This window comes from Rhopalosiphum maidis, chromosome 2 (genome assembly GCF_003676215.2).
Source record: "Rhopalosiphum maidis isolate BTI-1 chromosome 2, ASM367621v3, whole genome shotgun sequence".
NCBI lineage: Eukaryota > Metazoa > Arthropoda > Insecta > Hemiptera > Aphididae > Rhopalosiphum > Rhopalosiphum maidis.
In genome coordinates this window covers 69,051,485-69,073,753 of record NC_040878.1, presented here as the reverse complement: position 1 = coordinate 69,073,753, position 22,269 = coordinate 69,051,485, and the positions used below count along the sequence as shown (strand labels likewise).

At 26.3% G+C, this 22,269-nt stretch overlaps 1 protein-coding gene across 1 annotated transcript; it reads right to left on the bottom strand.

Moving 5' to 3' along the window:
• Window positions 1-3,637: 3,637 nt before the first annotated feature.
• Window positions 3,638-16,672, bottom strand: LOC113553731 (nose resistant to fluoxetine protein 6-like). The gene is made up of 13 exons (XM_026957226.1): window positions 16,366-16,672; window positions 13,156-13,373; window positions 12,433-12,650; window positions 11,345-11,430; window positions 10,860-11,053; window positions 10,407-10,570; window positions 10,059-10,227; window positions 8,813-9,006; window positions 8,516-8,657; window positions 6,202-6,391; window positions 5,772-5,914; window positions 3,822-3,931; window positions 3,638-3,738 (listed from the first exon to the last, which is right to left on the bottom strand). The coding sequence occupies exons 1-13, from the start codon at window positions 16,670-16,672 to the stop codon at window positions 3,663-3,665; spliced, it is 2,211 nt and encodes a 736-aa protein (XP_026813027.1). The 3' UTR covers window positions 3,638-3,662.
• Between the last annotated feature and the right edge of the window lie 5,597 nt (window positions 16,673-22,269).

Here is a 22,269-nt window from a genome sequence, read left to right as displayed (position 1 = left end):
AGTATTTTTATACTAACAAAATAAAAATGTTAATAAATTATAATTTATAGATAAATTTACATATTTTTGTTAAAATTTCAAAATTCATTTTTTGTAAATTTAACATTTTTGATTGCACATTTTGGATTTGTTATGCATTTTTGCATATACATTTTTATCTTTTTAGCCTCTAAGTTATCTATAACTACCATCCTTTGTTAATAAAAATAAAAATAAAAAATAAATGATTATTCAAATATGAATTAAGGCTCGCCAAAAAAAAAATATTAAACATAATATTTTAAACTTGACTAGGTTTAATATAAGAAAAACAATTATTAGAATAACATGGACACCCAAAGGTTAATGCATTTAGAGAAAAGAATTAACTCTACAAATATTTCGTAATATAATGGAATCCGGAGATTATAATATTTCTAATTTCTAAACTAAAAAAATGTCAATACATATTAATTGTATCACCTAATGATGATTAAAATTATTAAAATGCTTTTATTAGAGATTTGCTGAAAAAAAGAATAAAAATGTATATACATAAAAAATGAATCAACTTAAAATTGCAGAAAAAAAATATTTTTATTATAAAAATATAAAATTATTCTAAAGTGGAAACAGAAATAGCAGTCTATATTTTAAATAAAAAACAAAAAGATAAAATTAAATACAAACAAAGACACACATTTTGTATATACAATTTTATATTCATGCAAAAAAAAAAAAAAAACAATATACCACCTGTAAATCACTTTGAAACTGTATTTTTTATAACAAATGTATAAATGTAAATATTACAATTTTTACTAAAACTGTATTAAAATGTCCTGTAAGTTGTAACAGACTGCTTAAAATACTTGCGTTGATATCTATTAATGTTGATATAAATGGTTTGCATTTCGGCAATAACTCATAAGCAATTATGTCTTTTTCACTGTAGATATCTGAAAGTTTTATTTTTATATAATTTTCTCATCTAATCTTCCTGCGTATATATTTGTTAGTTGTATTGTAACGTGGAGTAATTTGTTCAACTCTGTACTATAATATGTATATAGTACGTGATGTTTTTCTTGGATTTGGTAAAACGAGTTACCACATGGATAAAAAAAAGATAATATTCTGATAAGACACATTCAGCCAACAAGTCTGTGTAAATTGTATTTTTAAGGCGTTATTTTAAATGGCTATGTTGAACCTTAAATCGTCGCTCTTGATCTTCAATTTGACCTCAGTACTCTTATCTTCCTGCAAGACTAGCTTTGTCTAGATCCCTCTGGGCACTTATGAGCGACTCTTAGACGCTTATATCCTAAAGTCGTTTATCCTAAATGTCTTAAAAACAACTCTGCAGGTACATTCATTTTACATTCATATACGAGTATTTACTTAAATAAAACGAAACGCTTTCATAGTTTCGGTTTAATAGATTAAAATAATATACTGTTTATAGGTGACTTTTTCTACAACATATGACAAAATGTTAAAATTATAATTATATTATATACATTTCCGTAAACGATATTTCATCACCACTTTCTAACTTTAATAATTACAACGTCGTTGTAATTAAACTTGTGTTTAATATATATTATTAAAAGTTTACTTCAATATTCATATTATTTAAACCATGTGATATAACAAAATGTATGAACTGCAAGAAATAACTGACAGTTCCTTTCATATATGAAATATTTTATAGATTATTATTTCAAAGTAGGTACCTGTACTGTTAAGGTTTATGATATTATACTCGTATGTGGAATGTATATATATATAAGATGCATTATAGGTCCATAACATAATTAATTATATAGTATATTATTATGTAGGTATTCGAACCCGTATCAGTAGCATAACCAAAGGTTTTATATTCATTTTAAATCATGAAACGTTTTTAATAGTTTATAAAAATAAAATAATACTTGTAATTACTTATAATTAAATTACTATTAGGACAAAATATTATAATATATTACATGGTCAAGATATATTAATTAAAAAAATATAATATAACAACATGAATCGTATTTAATTAATAATATAACATCAATTATAAATTTTACATAATTTTATATTTCACGATCAAGTGTCAAGAGTCCAGGAATCCACAAATAACACGGTGATACCTATGCAGGAATCCCTGCTCTACTACCATGGTTAGGCTAACCTTGGATGTATTACGTATTAGCAATATTCAATGTAGATTTGCCTTTTTTTATAGTAACAAAAATTCAGAGCTTAGTCCAGTGGCGTATTTATGGGGGGGAGGGTCATGGGATCCGGACCCCCCACCTTTGGCTCCATAATACGTATCTAAACGTGTAATATGTAGTGTGTTCACTAATTTTGGTAATTCTGAATTTCTCGGCCGGATTATATTGGAATGAATCGAATTTTTTTTTTTTACAAACTAGTTGTACATAAGTACACATTTTCTGATAAATTTAAATTTTTTAACCCTCTCGGTACGCTCATGTGCAATATAAATTACATTTTTTTTAATGGGAACCGGTATTTTTGATACCAAATTCGGATAGACTGATTTTTTTTTTAAGTCATTTTGATTTATTAACCATGGCTCTAAAACCAAAATTGACTGAATAAAAGCCATTTACATTTTAATAAATAATATATATTTAGAATTCATTAAAATGCACATAAAATCATTTATAATCATTTATTTTTTGTTACTTTTTTAATATTTTTTATACATGTTATACAAAGATTAACATAATTTGAGTATAAAATAGTGATAGGTCAAACTCTGATTTTTTAAATCGAACCGAACCTTCATATTTGCTACCGAACCAAACCTAGAAAGCTAGAATCATTTTAAGTAGCATTAGAACTCGAACTCAATACTTTTTATTACCTATGTACATTGTACCTGCCTACAAATTGGTATTTCTAAATATCATTATCAATTTCTATTTTTTTTAAATAACTAAGAATTGTACAAATATTTGATATTTGAACTATCGTGGCCACTAAGTCTGGTTCGACAAATATTTTTAAATTTGATTTTCGACCAGTACAAGTGTTCGGTTCGGTTCAGTTTGAGACTCGAACAGTTCGACCCATCAGTCATAATAATAGATGTTTAAAAAAAAAAATGATATAAAAATTTGTAATAACAAATATAAATTAGTATTTTACTGCTATGACCTATAAGCTGGGTTTTATTGTATGCAGAGTCATATATATATATATCGATTTATCAACTTGTAATAATGCATTTGTCGCAAATGCAATATTCTAGAGATACCTTGATATCTTGTCATTGTGAGATAATCATCGTCATAATTTAAGAACATTTAAATATTATAATTTGTTTTTATATTTTAAGATGCTCATAACACTTATGGTCAAAAATCAATGAAATGGCAGTAAGTCCTAGAAAATTGAATTCTGTAATATAAATGTTGTTTTATATGATTAAAAATAAATAATTAACATCAAAATGGATTTATGTTGATTTATTGCAATCAATTGAATTTCTATATAAAAATATGGTAAATGTATTTAATTAGGGTATATGAGTAATTAGGTAATTAGGGGGTGTGGAGGCGAAACTCCCACGGATCTGTATTATGAAAATTTTCTGGACCCTCTCCATGACAAATTCCTAAATACGCCACTAGTTTAATTTACAGTCGTTTTTCACATCATAAACGTGGATCATTCGGTGTATTTTCTGTTATGGCATTTTCTCGTTTATCAGAGTCTTTATCTTTTTCACCACTGAAACAAATACTTGCAGTTTAATATAAATTCGATTTTGTTATATATAGTTAGTTTAACACGAGTATCGGATTAAAACTCACCTGCCAAAAAATATGGTTTTTATTATTGTATTAGATGGCGCTTCGACGATGAAGTACAGCACAAGACCAGCAGTATACGTTCTATATACACCAACTATCCAATTATCCATCTAAATAAAAATAAAAAAAACATGCAAAAATATTTTCAAGTGCAAAATAAGCATAATATAGTATTTGTCGACTATGCCATAAAAAATTGAATTTAGTGATATTTCAAACATTAAATCTTCTTTTAAAATTGTATTCACTCTTATGCATCGATATGTACTTCGGTATAGTTATACGCTCCGCGACTTTTGTAGGATATCACCACTTACGACATTTTTCAAAACATTTTTTACATAAATATATTAAATTTCAACAAAGAATGTATTATAAGTTTGTATAAAATAACAAACAGCCCCATAAGACATTACCTATATGAATGTAACGGTTCTAAAAACGATACTATACCCATATAGTATTTACAGACCATATTTGACAAACGTATTTATGTAGCAATTCCTTAAAAATATTTAAATTAATTTGTACCTATTATCTTCAGATTTAATTATAACGATCGTGTAAGAAATTACTTATAAAAGCCTATTCAAATCATAATCCCAGTGCCTGTATTATTGTATTTACGATAGGTCGTAAATAAACGTTGAGACTGTTTGGAGATTACTGCAGTTTACGACAAAACTGTCCGAATCGAATCGAATTTAAAGTCGACCGACCAAATCGACGATGATTATCCTAAATCCTAATACCTATGCTATTATTTTACGTTACTTTTTTTATTTTTATCATTAAGTAATAATTCATTAAAATAATAATAAGCTATATTTCACAGTGAGGCAGTAAAATATATAGCAGTAAAAAATGATTTTTTCTGTTACTATAGTTTTATTTACATACAACTACGCTAACGTTTCACTTTAACTTGACCTACGTGTGCATAATAATACCAGTGTTATTAAGAGTAAAAAAAGTAAATAATTACATCGTAAAAACATTTTGTACGTTGAAATGGATAATTAATTGGATAAATAAACAAAAAAGTAAAAGAATGTTAGCATTTATCTTGGTGGCCCTACACAACGAGTAGGATCTCACCATTGCAATCTTCAGTCTTATTTTAATCGCAGATAGCTTTTCAGGTAGAAAAAAAATACGATGCGGCTCTGTTCAAAACAATTTCCATTCCGTTGTACAAAACAAAAGGTACGAACAAAAGTACGGTTGTGTTTCCTACCTAATTAACTAACTATTATAAAAACTATGCACTATGTAGACAACGATAGACCGTAATCGGTGTAGCGTTTGTTAGATCGATTTAAAGAATAGCAGTACGCTGTAGTAATTGTCGTTTATTCAATGTAAAGCAAATATTTATAATATATGCCATGAATAATATTCAATACAAATATTATTTTTATTGCTTTTGTAAATTAAAACAAAATAAACAGATTAATACTTAAATAAGTTCCATGACCTAACGATTCTGCTTATAACATTTTATTTCGCATATTTTAAAATTTTAATATTTGATATACGCATTTTAGAACTTTGTACGTTTTTAAGCCATATTATCTTAGATTTTTTACATTAATGCAGTTCTAAATTATTTTTTGTAAGCTATTTATATGTTTTTGATTTGTTAAACTTATTAAAATATTTTATTAAATGAGATTTTATAGTTCTTGATTAAATAAATAAAATAATTATAAGCAAATAAATTGTACAAAACAAAAATATATTATGAAATACTCCGACTCGGCACGTTTGACTAACATTTTTATTATACATATTATAAGTCCCAAATTTGAACGATTAAAATAAAGTATATTTATATTTTCAATACCGTATGACTATATGAATTTAAAACCAACTTGATAATATTTAGCTCTACAATTGTAACCGTTTGTTTTTCATTTTAAGGTAATGAAACTACCGTTGATTACTTACATTCACTTCCATAGTAGGAGAAAATATTGAGGATTGTCTAAATTCCATTATCATCATTACTTGGATATTCACCAAGTATACTACGTAAGACAATCTACCCAATGGGGTCATAAACCTGTTATTTAACACCTTTTCAATTGGACCTGTAAAAAAACGTTACCGATTATTTAGTAGGTATAGTTTAAAAAAAACCTGCATTTGAAAATTATCATTTATTGATATGAATGTAATGGACAATTATTTCTGAAAGCCGTTTTGTTTAATCACTGATTTTGTGTTATACTTTTATGTATTCATCATCATCATAATCGAAACACAATGACGTTTGCGTGCAGTGTGTAAACTATACCATGCCAACTTGAAGTTAACACCGAGAAACCGTGTAAAATGTAAACACGAAGGTAAAATATGAATATTGTTCTGCACTTACCATAACCCGATGTAAAGTAACAAATTGTGATCCAGAATAGCATAAACGTCCACGTACAATGTTTAAGAACGGAATACGTAGCCTGTTCTATGACATTGTAAGGGTTTTGTCTGTTGTAAAACCTGGAACCATAGTATTGGACACAAAAGCTGACGGTGGTTATAATAAATGTCCAAATGTAAACGACAAACTAAAACAATAACGTATATAAGTCGATATGGATCCACGCACTTATTATAGCGTCCCCTGTGCGTTGTTAGACAAAACAACTAGACGATTAAAATTTATAAAATATAGTATACTATTATTATCTTTAATTTAAAATGCATACATTTCTATAAATCTATCATATTTTATTGATTTTATCCACAATTATGACCTATAATATAATATTATATTATATTAATAATTTAAAATATTTTTTATAATTTATAAAAATAAAACTAAACAAAATGAAGTACTGATGATATTTGAATTTTTAATTATTTGTTTAATTTCACTAATTATTAGTTTTTTTTTTTTTTATATAGTAAAATTTAACATCAATAATAGTATATTATTATTATAATAAACATTGAAAAATTAATTGAATTTATATTTATAGAAATTTATCGCTTAAAACTTAATTTACTGTTGTTATCTTTATAAACTTTAATTCGTAGGTATCGGTTAATCCGTATGTTTTACCAACATTGTTAATCTCGTTCTTTATATATATATATATATAACTAAACCGTTTTTTTTTTATTGAATATCAGTTTGATCAAAGGGAAACAAATTCCTACGATTATACGTATCTGTGTATATATATTCATATATATTTTTAATTCACAACAAATTTAAATTTAAAATGTCTAAAATAATCTATAATTTTAAACTAAAAATAAGTCTCAAAAAGATTAAAAAATAATGGTATTCTGTGAAATAATAATTCACTTGGATTAACGGTGTTTTAGAAGAGAGGGTACAAAATAATATGTATACAAATATCGTTTTCAAACATGGAAAACGTACGCGCATAGTCGTATCTATGGCATGAGTGTAAAATATGATAGTGAAAATTGAATAATATATTAGTTTAGTATTTTTCACGAAAGTATTACTAATGGGTGCTTTTCTCAAACTTTTCATGTTTTATATATAAATTATTGTGAACTATTTAATTTGGTTTAATAATTTATACTTTATATTTATAATTTAACCCAAGGGGTATAGACTGAAAATCTCATTTTTAATAATAATAATAATAAAAAAAAGTTTATTATTTCTAAATAATATAGAACATAGCTACTAATTATAAAATGTTGAAAGTTTGAAACTCGATTCCAAACATAATTTGTACCGAAAAAAAGTTATTCATCCTCATACTTTCCATATTCGTGTAAAAATAAAATTATACAGAGCATTTTTATCATATTAAAAAAAAATAATGATTTTATTTTGTTGAATAATTCTAATGAGTTTAAGCAATTAAATTGTCTTTTAATTTTTTTTTTTTTTTTTTTTTTTTTTAATAGTAAAATAAAAGTATACGATAAACAAAAAATTTATCATAATATTACGTGTATTATTTTAATTATATTTTATATTTTTATTTATATTATCATTTAGTAATACATAATTATATTATATTTTTGTTATTAGCTATTTTACTAATAACATGAATGGAGTCACACTTATGTCGTGTTTGGTATGGTTATCGGTAACGTGTATGTAATGTTAGCATATTGTTCATATTGTAATTGAAGGTAATTTCTCGGAGTATAAGCAATTTTATATACATTGTAATCATGCAAATGTACTATTACAATTTAGAAGTTGATATTAAAATGTTAATGTAATAAATTAATATTTTAAAAACATCAAAAAATATTCTATTAGACGTTGAATGATTATGATTAGTAGTGTTTGTGTTTCATTTTAACTTACAAAACTGAAAATAGGTACACATCTCTTGGTATTATCCAATAAGATCCGGGAACAAAAATTGTATTAAATAAAAATTAAGGTGTGTACTGAATAGAGATGTTTATAAAGTTTATACTATAATATGGTTTACAAGTATATACCGGGAAATAATATGAAAATGTTCTTAAATATCTACTTTAAGTTTATAATTTTTTTAGCAAACCTCATCCACCCTCCCAAGATTAGATCAAAATAATGTTTATAGATATGAACATTATTTAACTGGCACGTACATTTTTTTTAAAACTTTAATTACAACATTTTGGCACATGACCAAAAAAAGGTTTACCACCCTCGTCTTATAGTGCGATAAGTAACTTTCTTAACCAAGACCGTAAAATATTACTTTGGATGGTTTGATTTCTCTTTTCTTCATTTCTTCGACTATAATGCCCGCCATAAGTCCAGCGTAAAACGGAATACCTCTCATGTAGAATGGCCGGTAAAACTTCCGAAATTCAAAGGAACTGCTAGGGTCTTGAAGAAATCTACACAATATAAACAGTTATATTATTTAATGACGAACAATCTCCATGTCTATATTATGAGTGATTATATAATAATTATTCGTCAAAATAATTTCAGTCGCATTTATATGAGCTTTTATAGGTACTATATTTATTATGTTGTACACTATACTCACGGTATCAAAATTTTAATTAAAGCATACGATTGAGTGACGTAAGTCGTAATAAACGGTATAGCTAACGATATACACAGACATACGCTTATAATTCCCACTCCGATTTTTCGATACTTCACGCAAACGCTTATGAGAATGGTACCAATGATCATGAACTGTATCAAACATGAAATGTACCATCCGACTATAAGACACTAAAAATAAATAATAAATTGACTTATTGAGCTTCGTAAATATCAAAGTTCAATGCTGTTGAAATTAATTTAAGATAAACTCAACAACAATTTAATTTTAGTTAATTTTGGACGATTCAATTTATTATGTTAAACACGAAACAACTAAAAAACGCACACATTTTAAAAATGTTTAGTTTTTATCCTCTACTACATTAGCATACCATGTGTATGTGATGTGATGTCGCATAAGCCATGGACAATATTATAAATTAACAACATTAATAACATAATCAATGAATGATTAAAATATTCCGAGAAAAGGAAATTAAATATATTTTATATGATATAAAAATAATTTATAATTTATCATTATTTTTGTTGTTTTAATAATTTATTATGGTCATTCAAAATCATTAACAAATCGAAATTATGTTTCGTCAAGACAAAATATTCTCTCTTAGTTAGGCCTGACTACTTCACCAAATGCACGTTTACTATTTGTACTTAATGCGGAAAAGCATATTGGCTTTTAGCTTATCTTAAAATAAGAATTAGAAATTAAAAATTAGTTATCTATATTTTTTTTTCTCAAGTCTTCGGATTATTTAGGGCCGTATGACAACTATTTTGAAAGTTAAAATAATTGTATTCTATCACGGTGAATAGATAAGATCAAACCACGAGTTAGACTGTTATAATAGTTCGTTCGTATATTATTTGTAGACGAACTAGATAAAACTACTATTCTCTCCTACCATGACAGACCACGCGCACATTATATAATATTTCAAGGTTTCGCAGGCCATATTCATAAATACAATGATATCAAGAACAAAAAGTTTTATGGATATGTGTTTTATATAATTTGATAGTTTGTATAAATTTATACATATAAAATTAGAATTAAAAATTTACTTATTAATAATAATGTAATAAGTAAATTTTAATTTTATAAATAAAACGCGAGTCGCCTCTGACAATGACGGGAATTACATATGGCTCGTGAGACGCAAGTTAGACACCCCTGTAATATGTCATTTTATAATAATGTTGCGTAAAATTTCAATTACTTGGTGGTCGACATCTATGAAGTTACTAGTTGCTAAAAAATTTGTCCACCAATAATTTTTACATTTTTCTGCTTCAGGCCACATTTTGGACGCCCAAAACGGTCCGTTGTACATAAATGGTATAAAATACGCCGTCAATAGCATCATGAATCCGTAGGCTGGTAAAATCCTGCAAAATATAATAATATTATGCTAGGAATAAAACCTTATAGTTAGTGGTCACGACGATCACATCGCTGGACGTCTTTTAAAAAGACTCGACAACTGATGTCGTATACTATTATATATTTTAATTATGCTTAATTCAATATGCTTATGGTAATAATTTATTAAATATATCATTTTTACCTTAGGTACTTGTAAAATATTATCATTGGTACCTGGATCCAACCGGTCCCGCGTTTAACTAGTTGTGGCTTGATCATGACGTACATGAGAAAACCAGTTATATAAAAAAAAGGGTCTACTAAATTCATGCACGTCAGTAAAATGTCTGGTCCGACTCTGTAAATCTAAACCGTCACGCGGCACAAAATAAAAATTTAATTTCTTGAAATTACTGCATATATATTATTGTTAATAAGCGCTACGTCATATTGTGTAATATTATTTCAATCGCAAATTATTTTTCGAGCCTTTTACAAGCATGTGTATAGGTATAAAATAAAGTTCATACTAAGAACGCCCACTAAAATATATAGAAATTTAGGTTCAGTAATAAAATGCATTTTATAATCAGTGGTGTTGTCACCACCTATAAAAAGTATACCATGCATTATAAAACATAACACTTTGAATTACCCTTTCTAAGTCCAGCGTATACAATATGGGACTCGTCGAATGAACTAAGAATCTATGACCAAATAATATCAACACCATTGTCAATGTTTTTAAACCATTAAAAATATTCAGCTTGTTGTTTTTGTCGTATTTGATTAAATTCCTGCCGTTGTGAATAACTGAGAACCAATAGACGTAATTTGGTAAGATATCATCTGAAAAAGACACGGAAACGCCGTAAAATATCAAATAAAACTTTAAAAGCAAAGCTGGGCGTAAACGAGTTAAAAAGTTAAAGTTAAGATAATGTCAACTTATTAACTTAACTTTTTGCATTTAAACTTTATATTAACTTAATCTTCCCCTCACTTCTCATCGAGTATATATGTACAATAATGCGCGTATACAAAATCGTATCGATTTCATATCTTTTTTTAAAAAAAAAACTCGTGGTATATTATTTTTTATTATAGCATTATACAAATAATATCAAATGTACTACTCACTAGTTTTTTCTTTCTTTATTGTCATTACTGTACAGTGAATTAATGTAGACACACCACAAATTATCAGCAATAAGTACAGTATGGATCTGAAAAAGGGTTTAATGTGATTTATAAACTATACGTTTAAGTGTACATTAAATTTAATAACATTATAACATACCCGTTATAAATAAAATATTATGATAAATATATATAAAAAAAAAACCGACCACAATTATTTTTAATTATGGAAACTAAAGTCGAAGTTTCATATCTCCATTTAAAGAAGCCATAATATTATATTTAAGTTTAGCTGTTCCGTAACTTCCGTAGTGGCGTAGTCTTATGGTATTCGAGCAAACATTGTTTATAAGTTATATAATTCATAACACGATAGACGTAGATAATGCATGAACGAAATACCTATTAAGATTTCACTACTACGAAACACGTATTGAAAATAAACTAAAATTTAAAATTTAAAATTAATGAATATTATTAAATTTCAAGGTAATTTAAACGCGGTCCTATTATGTTTTACCATCGCTAAATCAGTGACTATGAAGTTATATAATAAGAAATAGGTAAAAAAATAATAATACTATGATTAATGATAAAACATCGATTCAAAATGATTTTAGAACAAATTGTATAGCTATTATAAACATTAAAGATAACATTATTATTTAAATTTCCAGGTACATATTATGTTTAGTTTTAACATCTGGAACATAAAATATTTAAAATTAAAGTATTGCATTGATTCTTTAAAACAAAAATGCTATATATTTAAAAAAAAATAGATATTTTACAAAAAATGACGATCTGTCAAGTATTAGATACACTTTTTGTCGTCTTAAAATGTCATGATAGGTAATTTTATACTAAATCGGGTTAACTTTTTTTTTTACGCGATTATTGAACTGTAGATGTTGACGTACAAAAATGCGCGCGCTAACATTCTAATAATTATATTCAACGACGTTTACAGGCAATCATTTGATACAAGGTCCTACTGAAGTAAATGTACATAGGTAAATAAATAGAGTTTTTAATTTTTCACATGTTATTTCCTGTTATTTGTGTTAAAATCTTAGATGTATAATTACCTGGTGATATAATAACCAGTATCGTATGGGTACACATTCTTGTCAGTGGAACACAACATAGGGTCGACATTGACTTTGGCTTGTACGCGGTGAGGCAAAAATACGCTGTCGAGCTCGTTCTGTAACGATAACTTAAGATTTTCGGCGGTACAAGATTCCGGTATGCATATACCTATTTTCACTTCATTTCTTTGATATTGGTCTCCGTAGTCGATAAACTGTAACATATTATGTAAAACGTATCTCAGTCAACAATTTCTGCAACTCCTATCGGCTATCATACATGAAAAATTGATAACGATTAATATTATTGTAATGAGTAATGACTTATTATTTAACATTGTTCAGCTACAATATCAAGCAACTACCTACTAAAAAGGACACATTTTGGTTCATAACTGAATCTGAATTTTTAATATTTTTATCAGTCATTAAAAAGTTATTATGTCGTGGTTAAGGGGTAAGATTTTTAAAATAGAATGTTAGTCTAAAACTTTATAAGTCTGTAATTGTCGACGATAAAATACATACAACAGTGATCTATGAATATTATAGAAGTTATAAGATACAACCGAAACAATACGTAAGTGTATGCTTGTGGATAGACATCGGAAAAATTATGAAAACAATTCGCTTACACATTTTGCACCATTTTTTCAAATAGAATAGAATGTAAATTCAGCACTCCCTTCATCTTTCACAGGATTCGCTGTTATGACTTACCCCAAGTATTTCGTTCCAAGCGTGATCATGACTTTCCAATTCATTATTTTTTTTCAAGTCTATCGGGTTTGCGCCATCCACTGTCTTGAGCTTTGTGGTTGTCATGCAGTACTGCCCTTGAATGGGTTGATGCACGTCGATGCATTGTCTGTACACGCCCATTTGATGCGTTTTACCTGATAATATGCCGTTTGGAGTTCGGCTCCAAGAATCGTACACTAAAAATAAATTCGAATTTATGTACCATAATTATAGTAAGTACTAAGTAGTAGGTAACTATAAAACATGCGTTTAGTTTATGATGTTTATATATAAAAATACCATCATAGCAGTATTCTGTTTTAACATTAACAATGAAATATATGTACTCATATAGAGTACATTTATAATTTTGACCTTTAAGAAGAGCGCGTAACACCTGCAGCATTTGTTGTCTCCATATTACAAGTGTGCAGCACAGCAAATTTAAGCTCGCAGCAGTTCACGATTAGCTTCGTTAATTTGAATATCAGAGTGAATCAAGCTACAGTAAAACTTAGTAATAAAAAAATTATTTGTGCTTGAATGTAATTTTTTTACGATAAACAAATCGTTAAGCGGGTTATGCGTATTTTTAAATTGCACTATTTTATATACGCACAACTCGCTAAAAAACTAAATCATCATAAAAACTTTACACGCGAACACAGATAATTTTTTTTATAATTAAGTTTCATAATAGATCGATTTGCTAGAATATTAAAGCTAACGAAGCTAAACGTCAACCGTTAAACGTAAATGTACCACATTACACATTTATAAGATGGAAACAACAATAAATGCAGATGTAACGTCACTTCTTAACGTTCAAGGTAAAACCCAGGTATCAAATAAATATGTGTTTTGTACAAAACATAATAAATAACAAAAAAAGAAAAACAGACAACTGAAAGAATCGGGTTTAAAGCATTTAGTGATTTTAATTGGACAAACACAGTTGTATAAATAATGAGAATTTTTCAAAATGTCATTAAAAATAAAATAAGCGTTTGATCATTTAGTTTTATAATTTTTCGGGAATTTCCTGAAAACTCTCTTCAAGAAATCACCAGTGTAATTTACAAATATCTATCTATACACCAATCGATTACGTTTTTATTGAACAATTTTTTTCTATTCATTCTTCTCCTAAAAAAATAATAAAACTAGCTGCTAAACTACTTAATAATAAAATACAGTGACTATTTGCTATAACTAAAAAAAAAAAAAAAAATAATAATATAAAGTGTATCGAATAATAGTTAATAAAATACACCCACTCCTTATGCTAATGTTGTGTTGATATGTTATATTACAACTATAAAAGTAGATGCTGTACTTATTAATTCTTAATAATCACCTATATGTAATAAAATATGTTATTATATCATACATCAGTACAAAATTTAATTAGCAAACATCTAAATCTGACTTTTTATTCATATTACAAAATATTACTACTTTTTGAACTATACTGCAGCGCCACACGTGTAGCAAACTAGCATGAACTTGTATTTATCCCAATTTCCCGGATACACCTTGACCATGAGGTTTAATAGTTAATAGTCTAGGAACTATGACTATTACATAATCTTATTATACCTTCCACAGGCTGATTATGTAATATAGCATATAATAATTGTTATTCTCAGCGTATAAAATTAAAAAAAACTGGTAGGTTCTAAAATACCTGTATGTTTTGCATAGCAACTACGTATTGTCAATAATGCTGATAATGTAAATCATTATTTTAAACGGGTGCCATTGTTTTTAGAAGCTAAAACTACCACAATATTTATTATCATTATTGGTTGTGGGAATAACTATTATACGCGTATTATTAATTTAGAAATAGGAGCACTGTCAATTTCACGGGTAAGGTCGTAACTTATCCAACAATTTTTTTTACATGGTGAATTTTTTTTTTTTTTGCTGTTTTTCAATGGACCCCGTATTTCAATTGTTTTTATGTACACAATATTATATTATTTTAATGATATTTAGTACTAGTGTACAGATGAAACGTCCGCCACGTACATGTATAACATAATATTATTATAAAGGTATACCTATTGTAATAATGCTAGAATAATACGCGTGTTATATAATATTACGTATTATTTATAATAGCAATATAAAATATTGCTATCCATTGGTGCTGCGCACTAATTCAATTAAAGATATAAATATTATTGAGCTCGTAATAAATTTATTTAACAAAAATATTATGCATTTACCTATATCTATCGTAAAAAAAATTACGGAAGTCTACGTACAATTTACTGAACATATTTTTACTGTACCTAAGATTCTCCATCACTAAACCTACCATATTATAAAAGTATAAACCTTGTTTTAAAAACTCAAATTTATCATTTTTAATAGTATACTACATTATTACTTATTAAAATATGTGTTGATATTAGATAATTAACGATCAACATTTTTGCTTTTAATTGTTTCTCAAAAAAAAATACCCTAAGTTATAATAAATATAACCGCCAATGCGTTGTACTACCCATTTTATAAGATCGGGTATCAATAAATGATTATAAGACATTTATCTTTTCACCTAATAATAATTGCATTTATTTATCCACCTAATCATATTCAATATATTGGGAAGCACTGTCTCAAAATTATTTATATAATTTTATAATAATACTATGGTATAAATATAACTAATATTAATATAATTGTTATTATTACAACTAATGGTGTGTATGAATTGTAACAATCTCATCCGAATAATTTGTTTATCCGATTTACAAAATATATCAGTCTAAATCAAAAATTAAATTATAGGTATACCTATTTAATAATATTATATTATATAATATTAATTATGTACATTGTACATGCTACAGTACAATTTTCAAGAGTAATAAAATCTTCGTTTCGATTTATTATTTGTAAAATAATTTTAAAATATTTTATTTTGTATGAATTATAGAGAAACAACTTAAAAAGCAAACTTTTCATACATTATTTTTTTTAAGTTATGGTTTAAAAATTAGCATCTTTAGGTTTTGGAGGTTTTTTATCTAGTAATCTTAGAGCTTTACAAACAAAATAGTTTTTCACTACGGTACATTACAGCCTGGTTAAAAAAAAAACTATTTATGAAAAAATATTATACTAAGCTCCGACTCCCGTGCGTCGTTTATGATAACATAGATTCGAGGAACTTACTTTTCACTGCCCAGTAAGAGTTGTTTTTCAAATCACTGACGTACATTTGCGTTTGTTTTTGACAGGCCGACGAACCGACGCCTTTCTGTATCCTAAAGTTCTTCAACGCTCGATGAAACAAATCAGACACCCATTGATCAGGCAAACGGTCTGTGGTCTGTAGAACTATGTCGTCGTGCTGTGGGGTTGAAGACGACATGTCGTCCGTGTCGATAAAAGAGACATTTTTACCACGTTCCAAAATTGTATGGTTCGTGAACACTATGGAGGGACAGAATAAACCGAAAACCACAAACGTCCGTAGCATTTTGCTCGGGTTTTCTGAATAACCAACGACCGGTGCCGTTTCGCCAATATATAATATATTATGTTATGTAACATAGATACAACTAGTTTATGCACGTCTTTTTTAAATACCCCATTCCATAATCGTTAGCACACAAAGAACTAAAAGAGCAAAAATCTTATTGCGCACATATCGTTAGTTATAGAACTATCAATCGTTTATTCTTTAGCAAAATAATATATTATATAATGTGTTAACTACTTATTCGTTTATATCATTTTTAAGTATTTTCAAAATTATTTACTCATCCATATACTATTCATATACGTATACAGTTAATATACGTACACAACTATGTGGCAGATCACTCCAAAATGCATGTAGGTACTCGCATTATCAATCGGCAGTAATATATTATAAAAAATGCATGTGGATTTTGAAAGATATGCTCGAAGATCAATTTTAAATATCTTGCCTTATTATAAAATTGTATGTTTTTTTATTTATTTATAAATGGGTAGGTACCCTTTGGTAATAATAGTACAGTAAGTAGAATCTTAATTTGAGAAATAATGAAATGATAAAATATTAATAATAACTAATAATATTGAATTGACCATGAATAATATTTAATTAATATACATATTTCACGAATTTGATACCTATTTAATAGTATCTATACAATTCAAATACCAATAACTAGGTTTAATGCGAAGTATATTTTTTTTTTTTTTAATGTTTTGTGATATATACTGAATATTTAAGGTATGCTGAACTACTCTTAGCGGTGTTATTTAAGACATTTGCATGAAATAATAATAAAAAAAATTAATTCAATATCAACTATGTATTATTAAAAGCAGTTTGAAAAATAAGTAAGTACTCTCAGATTAAAATTGATGACATTTTAATAATTGGTTGTTTCTTAATATTAATAGGACTAAAAGAGAGTAGCAACTACTTTAGGAATCTATAAATATATATATATTTTTTTTTAAATCAGGAGATAATAACTAATAATATATGGATAAATAGTTAACTTATAATTTTGAATAAATATATATATATGTGAAGAATTTAAATGAAAAAAATGATCACTTTTATAGTTTTATCATTACAAATGTCTTAATATTAAAAAGTTTTTATTTATTTAAAAAAAAGCATAGTTATCAATTAAACCCAACCATAATGACATTACAAATTAACCTGAAAATATATTTTTTATTACAAAAAATTAATTTAATACATATCTACTAATTATATTTTAATGTTCGATATTGCAGAATGTTAGTTAAATATAATAAACATTTTTTAATTACTCATTGACTATTGTTTTTATTGGTAGACATAAATACATTATCTTAGGCTGGATATATTACTCATTTTAAATATATTATACATATAATATATAAATACAAAATTAAGAATACCTAATTTAGCATGAATAGTTTTTATATTAAATTCATACTTTAAATATTTCAGTGATATTAGTTTTTAATATAAAATGTAATCTTTCAAGTATAATATATGTATAATAATTCAGAGACGAGTTATTCAGTAATTAATTCACAAAATTAACGTAGACACTGTCATCCACAGAAGATGTTTATACAATTTTAGTCAGTAAAAAGTTCACAATAGGTATTTCAAAAATATTTTTTCAAAGATAACCTCTGTATTTGATACATTTTAAATGTTTATAAAATAATAGTCACAGGGAGAAAAAATAAAAGATACTTATAAAATGCTAGATACCTATACTAAAGGAGTGGTTTAACTATTGTCAATAAAATCTATTAATATATCTAATAACGAATATTCTTTAAAAAAAAAATGTTCCAGTAATATCTCTGCAACAGCAGAAGCGACTATCATAATACACTATTAACTCCTGTATAGTAGCGGATTTGTGTGAAAATGAAAAAGTGTGAAACACAGAACACATTGTACAATAATAAAACTTGGCGGACAGTGGTTAACTTAAGTTATATAGTTTTGTATTAATAAGTTAGTTAGTAATAGCTTCTGCAGCTTTTATATTTTCCACGAATACAGTGATTTTATTCGGTTACTTTCCTCGTCCTTTTTTTTTTTTTTTTTGGTTTTAGTATTAACGAAGAATCAAGATTTTATTGGTTTTAAAATGTGTGTATGTGTGTTTTTAGTTTTCTAGAAATAACTTAAGTGTTTCAAAAGTTTCACGTGACCCTATCAGTTGATTGGAAATTCTATCTATAGTTGGTAGTTAACGCAGTAGTTTGATTCCGTTAGAAAAATTGTGAAACATTAGAAATCCTAACCTAACTCGCATTCTAGTAATTTATTACGATAATTATTGATTAATGCAGTTGTAATAATATATTGAAAGGGGGCGTGTAAAAACTTGATATAAAAATATAAATATCGAGTTAAACATAGAATTTTGAATATTTGATGTTTGTATTGTCATAAGTAAATACAAAATATTGACGGTAATTTATGGAGAACCGGCTATGCGCTAGTCTACTAGGCTTTAATTAAGGCTTGGTTTTACCTGACAGAACGTAAAAAATAGTTCTAAATATGTATAATATATTATAGTTTTTAAGCTATTTAAAGAATGAATTAATGTATTATAATAAAAAATTACAATACAATTATATAATATTATATTTACATAAATTAAACGATTCGCATTATTTATCGTTGTATATCTACAGTTATCTAGTTATTTAATTGGTGCTGACTGTTAATTGAGTAATTTTTTCTTCTTTTTTTTTCGTTAAATTTGAACATATTAAGGTCATAATCAAACAATAGTTATTATAATACGTTAATTCGTACAATATAATAACAAACAATAAATAATGGAATGATATAATAGTGTAACGTGAATTGGGGAAATATAAAAGAGGTGTATCTACTATAGCTGTCATCGAGTAAATAATACTGCAGTTCATTATGAGTATATTACATTGTGTTTGTGTAATTATCCAATGGCTATAGTATTATCATTATGTAATCACTGATATATATAATTCATATCTCTCGTTGAATAATTATTGTAATTTTGTGCTTAGTACTATAAATTGTTTCCGGACAATTCGGCAATACATTAATTGCTCGTAACAAAAGATAAAGTATCCGAATTTATTTACAATCAAAATCGATCTATAAACAACTGAATGATTATTTTAAATAATAACAATTTTTCATCGATACGGTTGCAATTAATATTCGTGATTCGTATCATATAATAATCCTACAAGATGTAGATTCGAAGCGTAAGAACGTGAATATACTGAATAGCTAATGTCTTGACACGTTGTAGATACCACCCACTTTCCTTCGATTTCAGCGTGAGTGTTTATGTTACCTTGAACTTGGAATGTACTTTAAAGTGACTAAATTTTCCATTTTCATTATGTTTTACAACGAACATTCCACTTTTTATTATCCATTATATTTTCAACATTTCTAATATTTATTAATATTATTCATTTTATTAATACATTTTAATTAATGGTGATAAACAATGATGGTAACAATACACGGCACACGCAAACCGTCATTTACTAATTTCTTCTTATTTCTCCTAGACAATATGATTCGGTAGGTACAGTAATGACAATTTATTTTTACAGTATTATTGAACAATATTGATAATAAACATCTGCATTTAATAATTTAAAACACTCGCAAGAATGTTTAATTAATAGTAATTATATATTTTAATACTTATATAAATTTGATTATACGATGGATTAAATTAATTTTGAATTATTATTTATATTATTATCAAGACAGATTTGTACTTAAATATGACTGAAAAACAAATCTTTTAAAACCTATATAAATTATAGAGTTCTACCGTAATAAAATAATGATTCATGTGTCATTATTATAAATTATATAAACAAGTCAATGAACTAATATATTATTATATCTAATAGATTAATCAAGTATTAGTAAAATAGTATATTTCGATATTATACGATTAAATATACATTTTGATTGGTATTGTGTATTATGATACCTTTTTTTAAATTCTAAATTCATATTTTAGTTATTATTACCTTCAATCATATTATGATAAATTGTGATTGACAGTAAATGTAAATTCCTATACGTATTAGTAGGTATCTATTCTTAAAAATAAATAAAATGTAAAAATCATCCAAGATTTTATAATTTGGGCATTATACCTATAGCTGTAAGTAACTGTAGTAATCAGCAACATAATAAGAGTCACATCAAATAAAATTAAAATATCTGAGATTATCTTAGTGTTATAACTATTTACGTTTTTACAACTATCTTATAATATAAACGTATAAAACGAGTAAGTCTCCTATTTGGCTACTTCAAGTCAATGACATGGACGTTGCTTTCTCATTTTTCATGACTTAGTTATTATCAAGTCTACAAAAATCTGATGAAAATAAATGATTTGTTACTTGAAAAATAATAACGATTTTATCATTCACTTTTATGCGACCGTTGTTATCACGACGGTTAAAAAATTACAAATAAAACTATAACAGTAAAAATTTGTATCTTTTTAAGTTTATTATAAAATACTATGTACGTATGTATGATTACCTAGACAGTTATAAAATCAATCATAAATCCATTTAGACTTTGTTAATAATAACCCATAAATATTCATTATTTATTACATGTCGTTAGAGTGAACTCTTCATTGTAAAATATTCCTAAATGTATAAATTGTGTATATAACATAATATACTAACTCGTACAAATATAATGTGTACCTATAGCGGCTATAGTGCTCAACATTAGCCTTAAACCGTTGTTAGGCTGGCCAGTTAGGGTTTATTTTAGTTAATAGTTTTCCTTAAATCAATAGTAAAACTAAGTACAAATATATAAATACTATATTGTGTAGTACAGATAAGTACTATCGATCTATACGTTGTATGACGATGTAGGTAGTTAAGCTTTATATTAAAAACTTGTCATGCAGTGTACCTAATATAAAATATGTTACCTTTATTTGCAAATGGGCAAATGCTGTCAGAAACGTTTAAACTTTTATTTTATATTCCGTTGATAAAATATTTGTAAAAATTAATGATTTTACATTTGATGAGTTAGATGAGTTTGTTTACTATGCACAATACTGCAGTCGAAATGCGTATTTTACCTCGAATATATATAATATTATGGTGATGATATGGTTAAATAAAAAAACGCAGACATAAATAAATCATTTTAATATATACATTAAACTTTGTAATCAGTTTAATATGAATTTAGAAAAAAACAGAAATTTTATATGAGTATCGTATATATATATATATAATCCACGCTATATGTGAGTAATATGTTATGGTTAGGTATGTGTACACTATACATAATTATATGTAGAAAAAAAATCAATACATTTTTATAGTTTTAATAATAATGGTATCTGCGTAGTTTTAGGGTTAATGTATTAATATTATATTTTAAAATGGATTAAAAACAAAATATATGTTTTAACTAATTGCCATACGCATAATATATTGATAAATATAAAAAATTATAGGTTAGTGAGAACCACTCTAATGTACATTAGATGTCGAGTGTTTCACTATTATAGGTCTGTTAAATGTGAATTAAATGGTAGGTATATC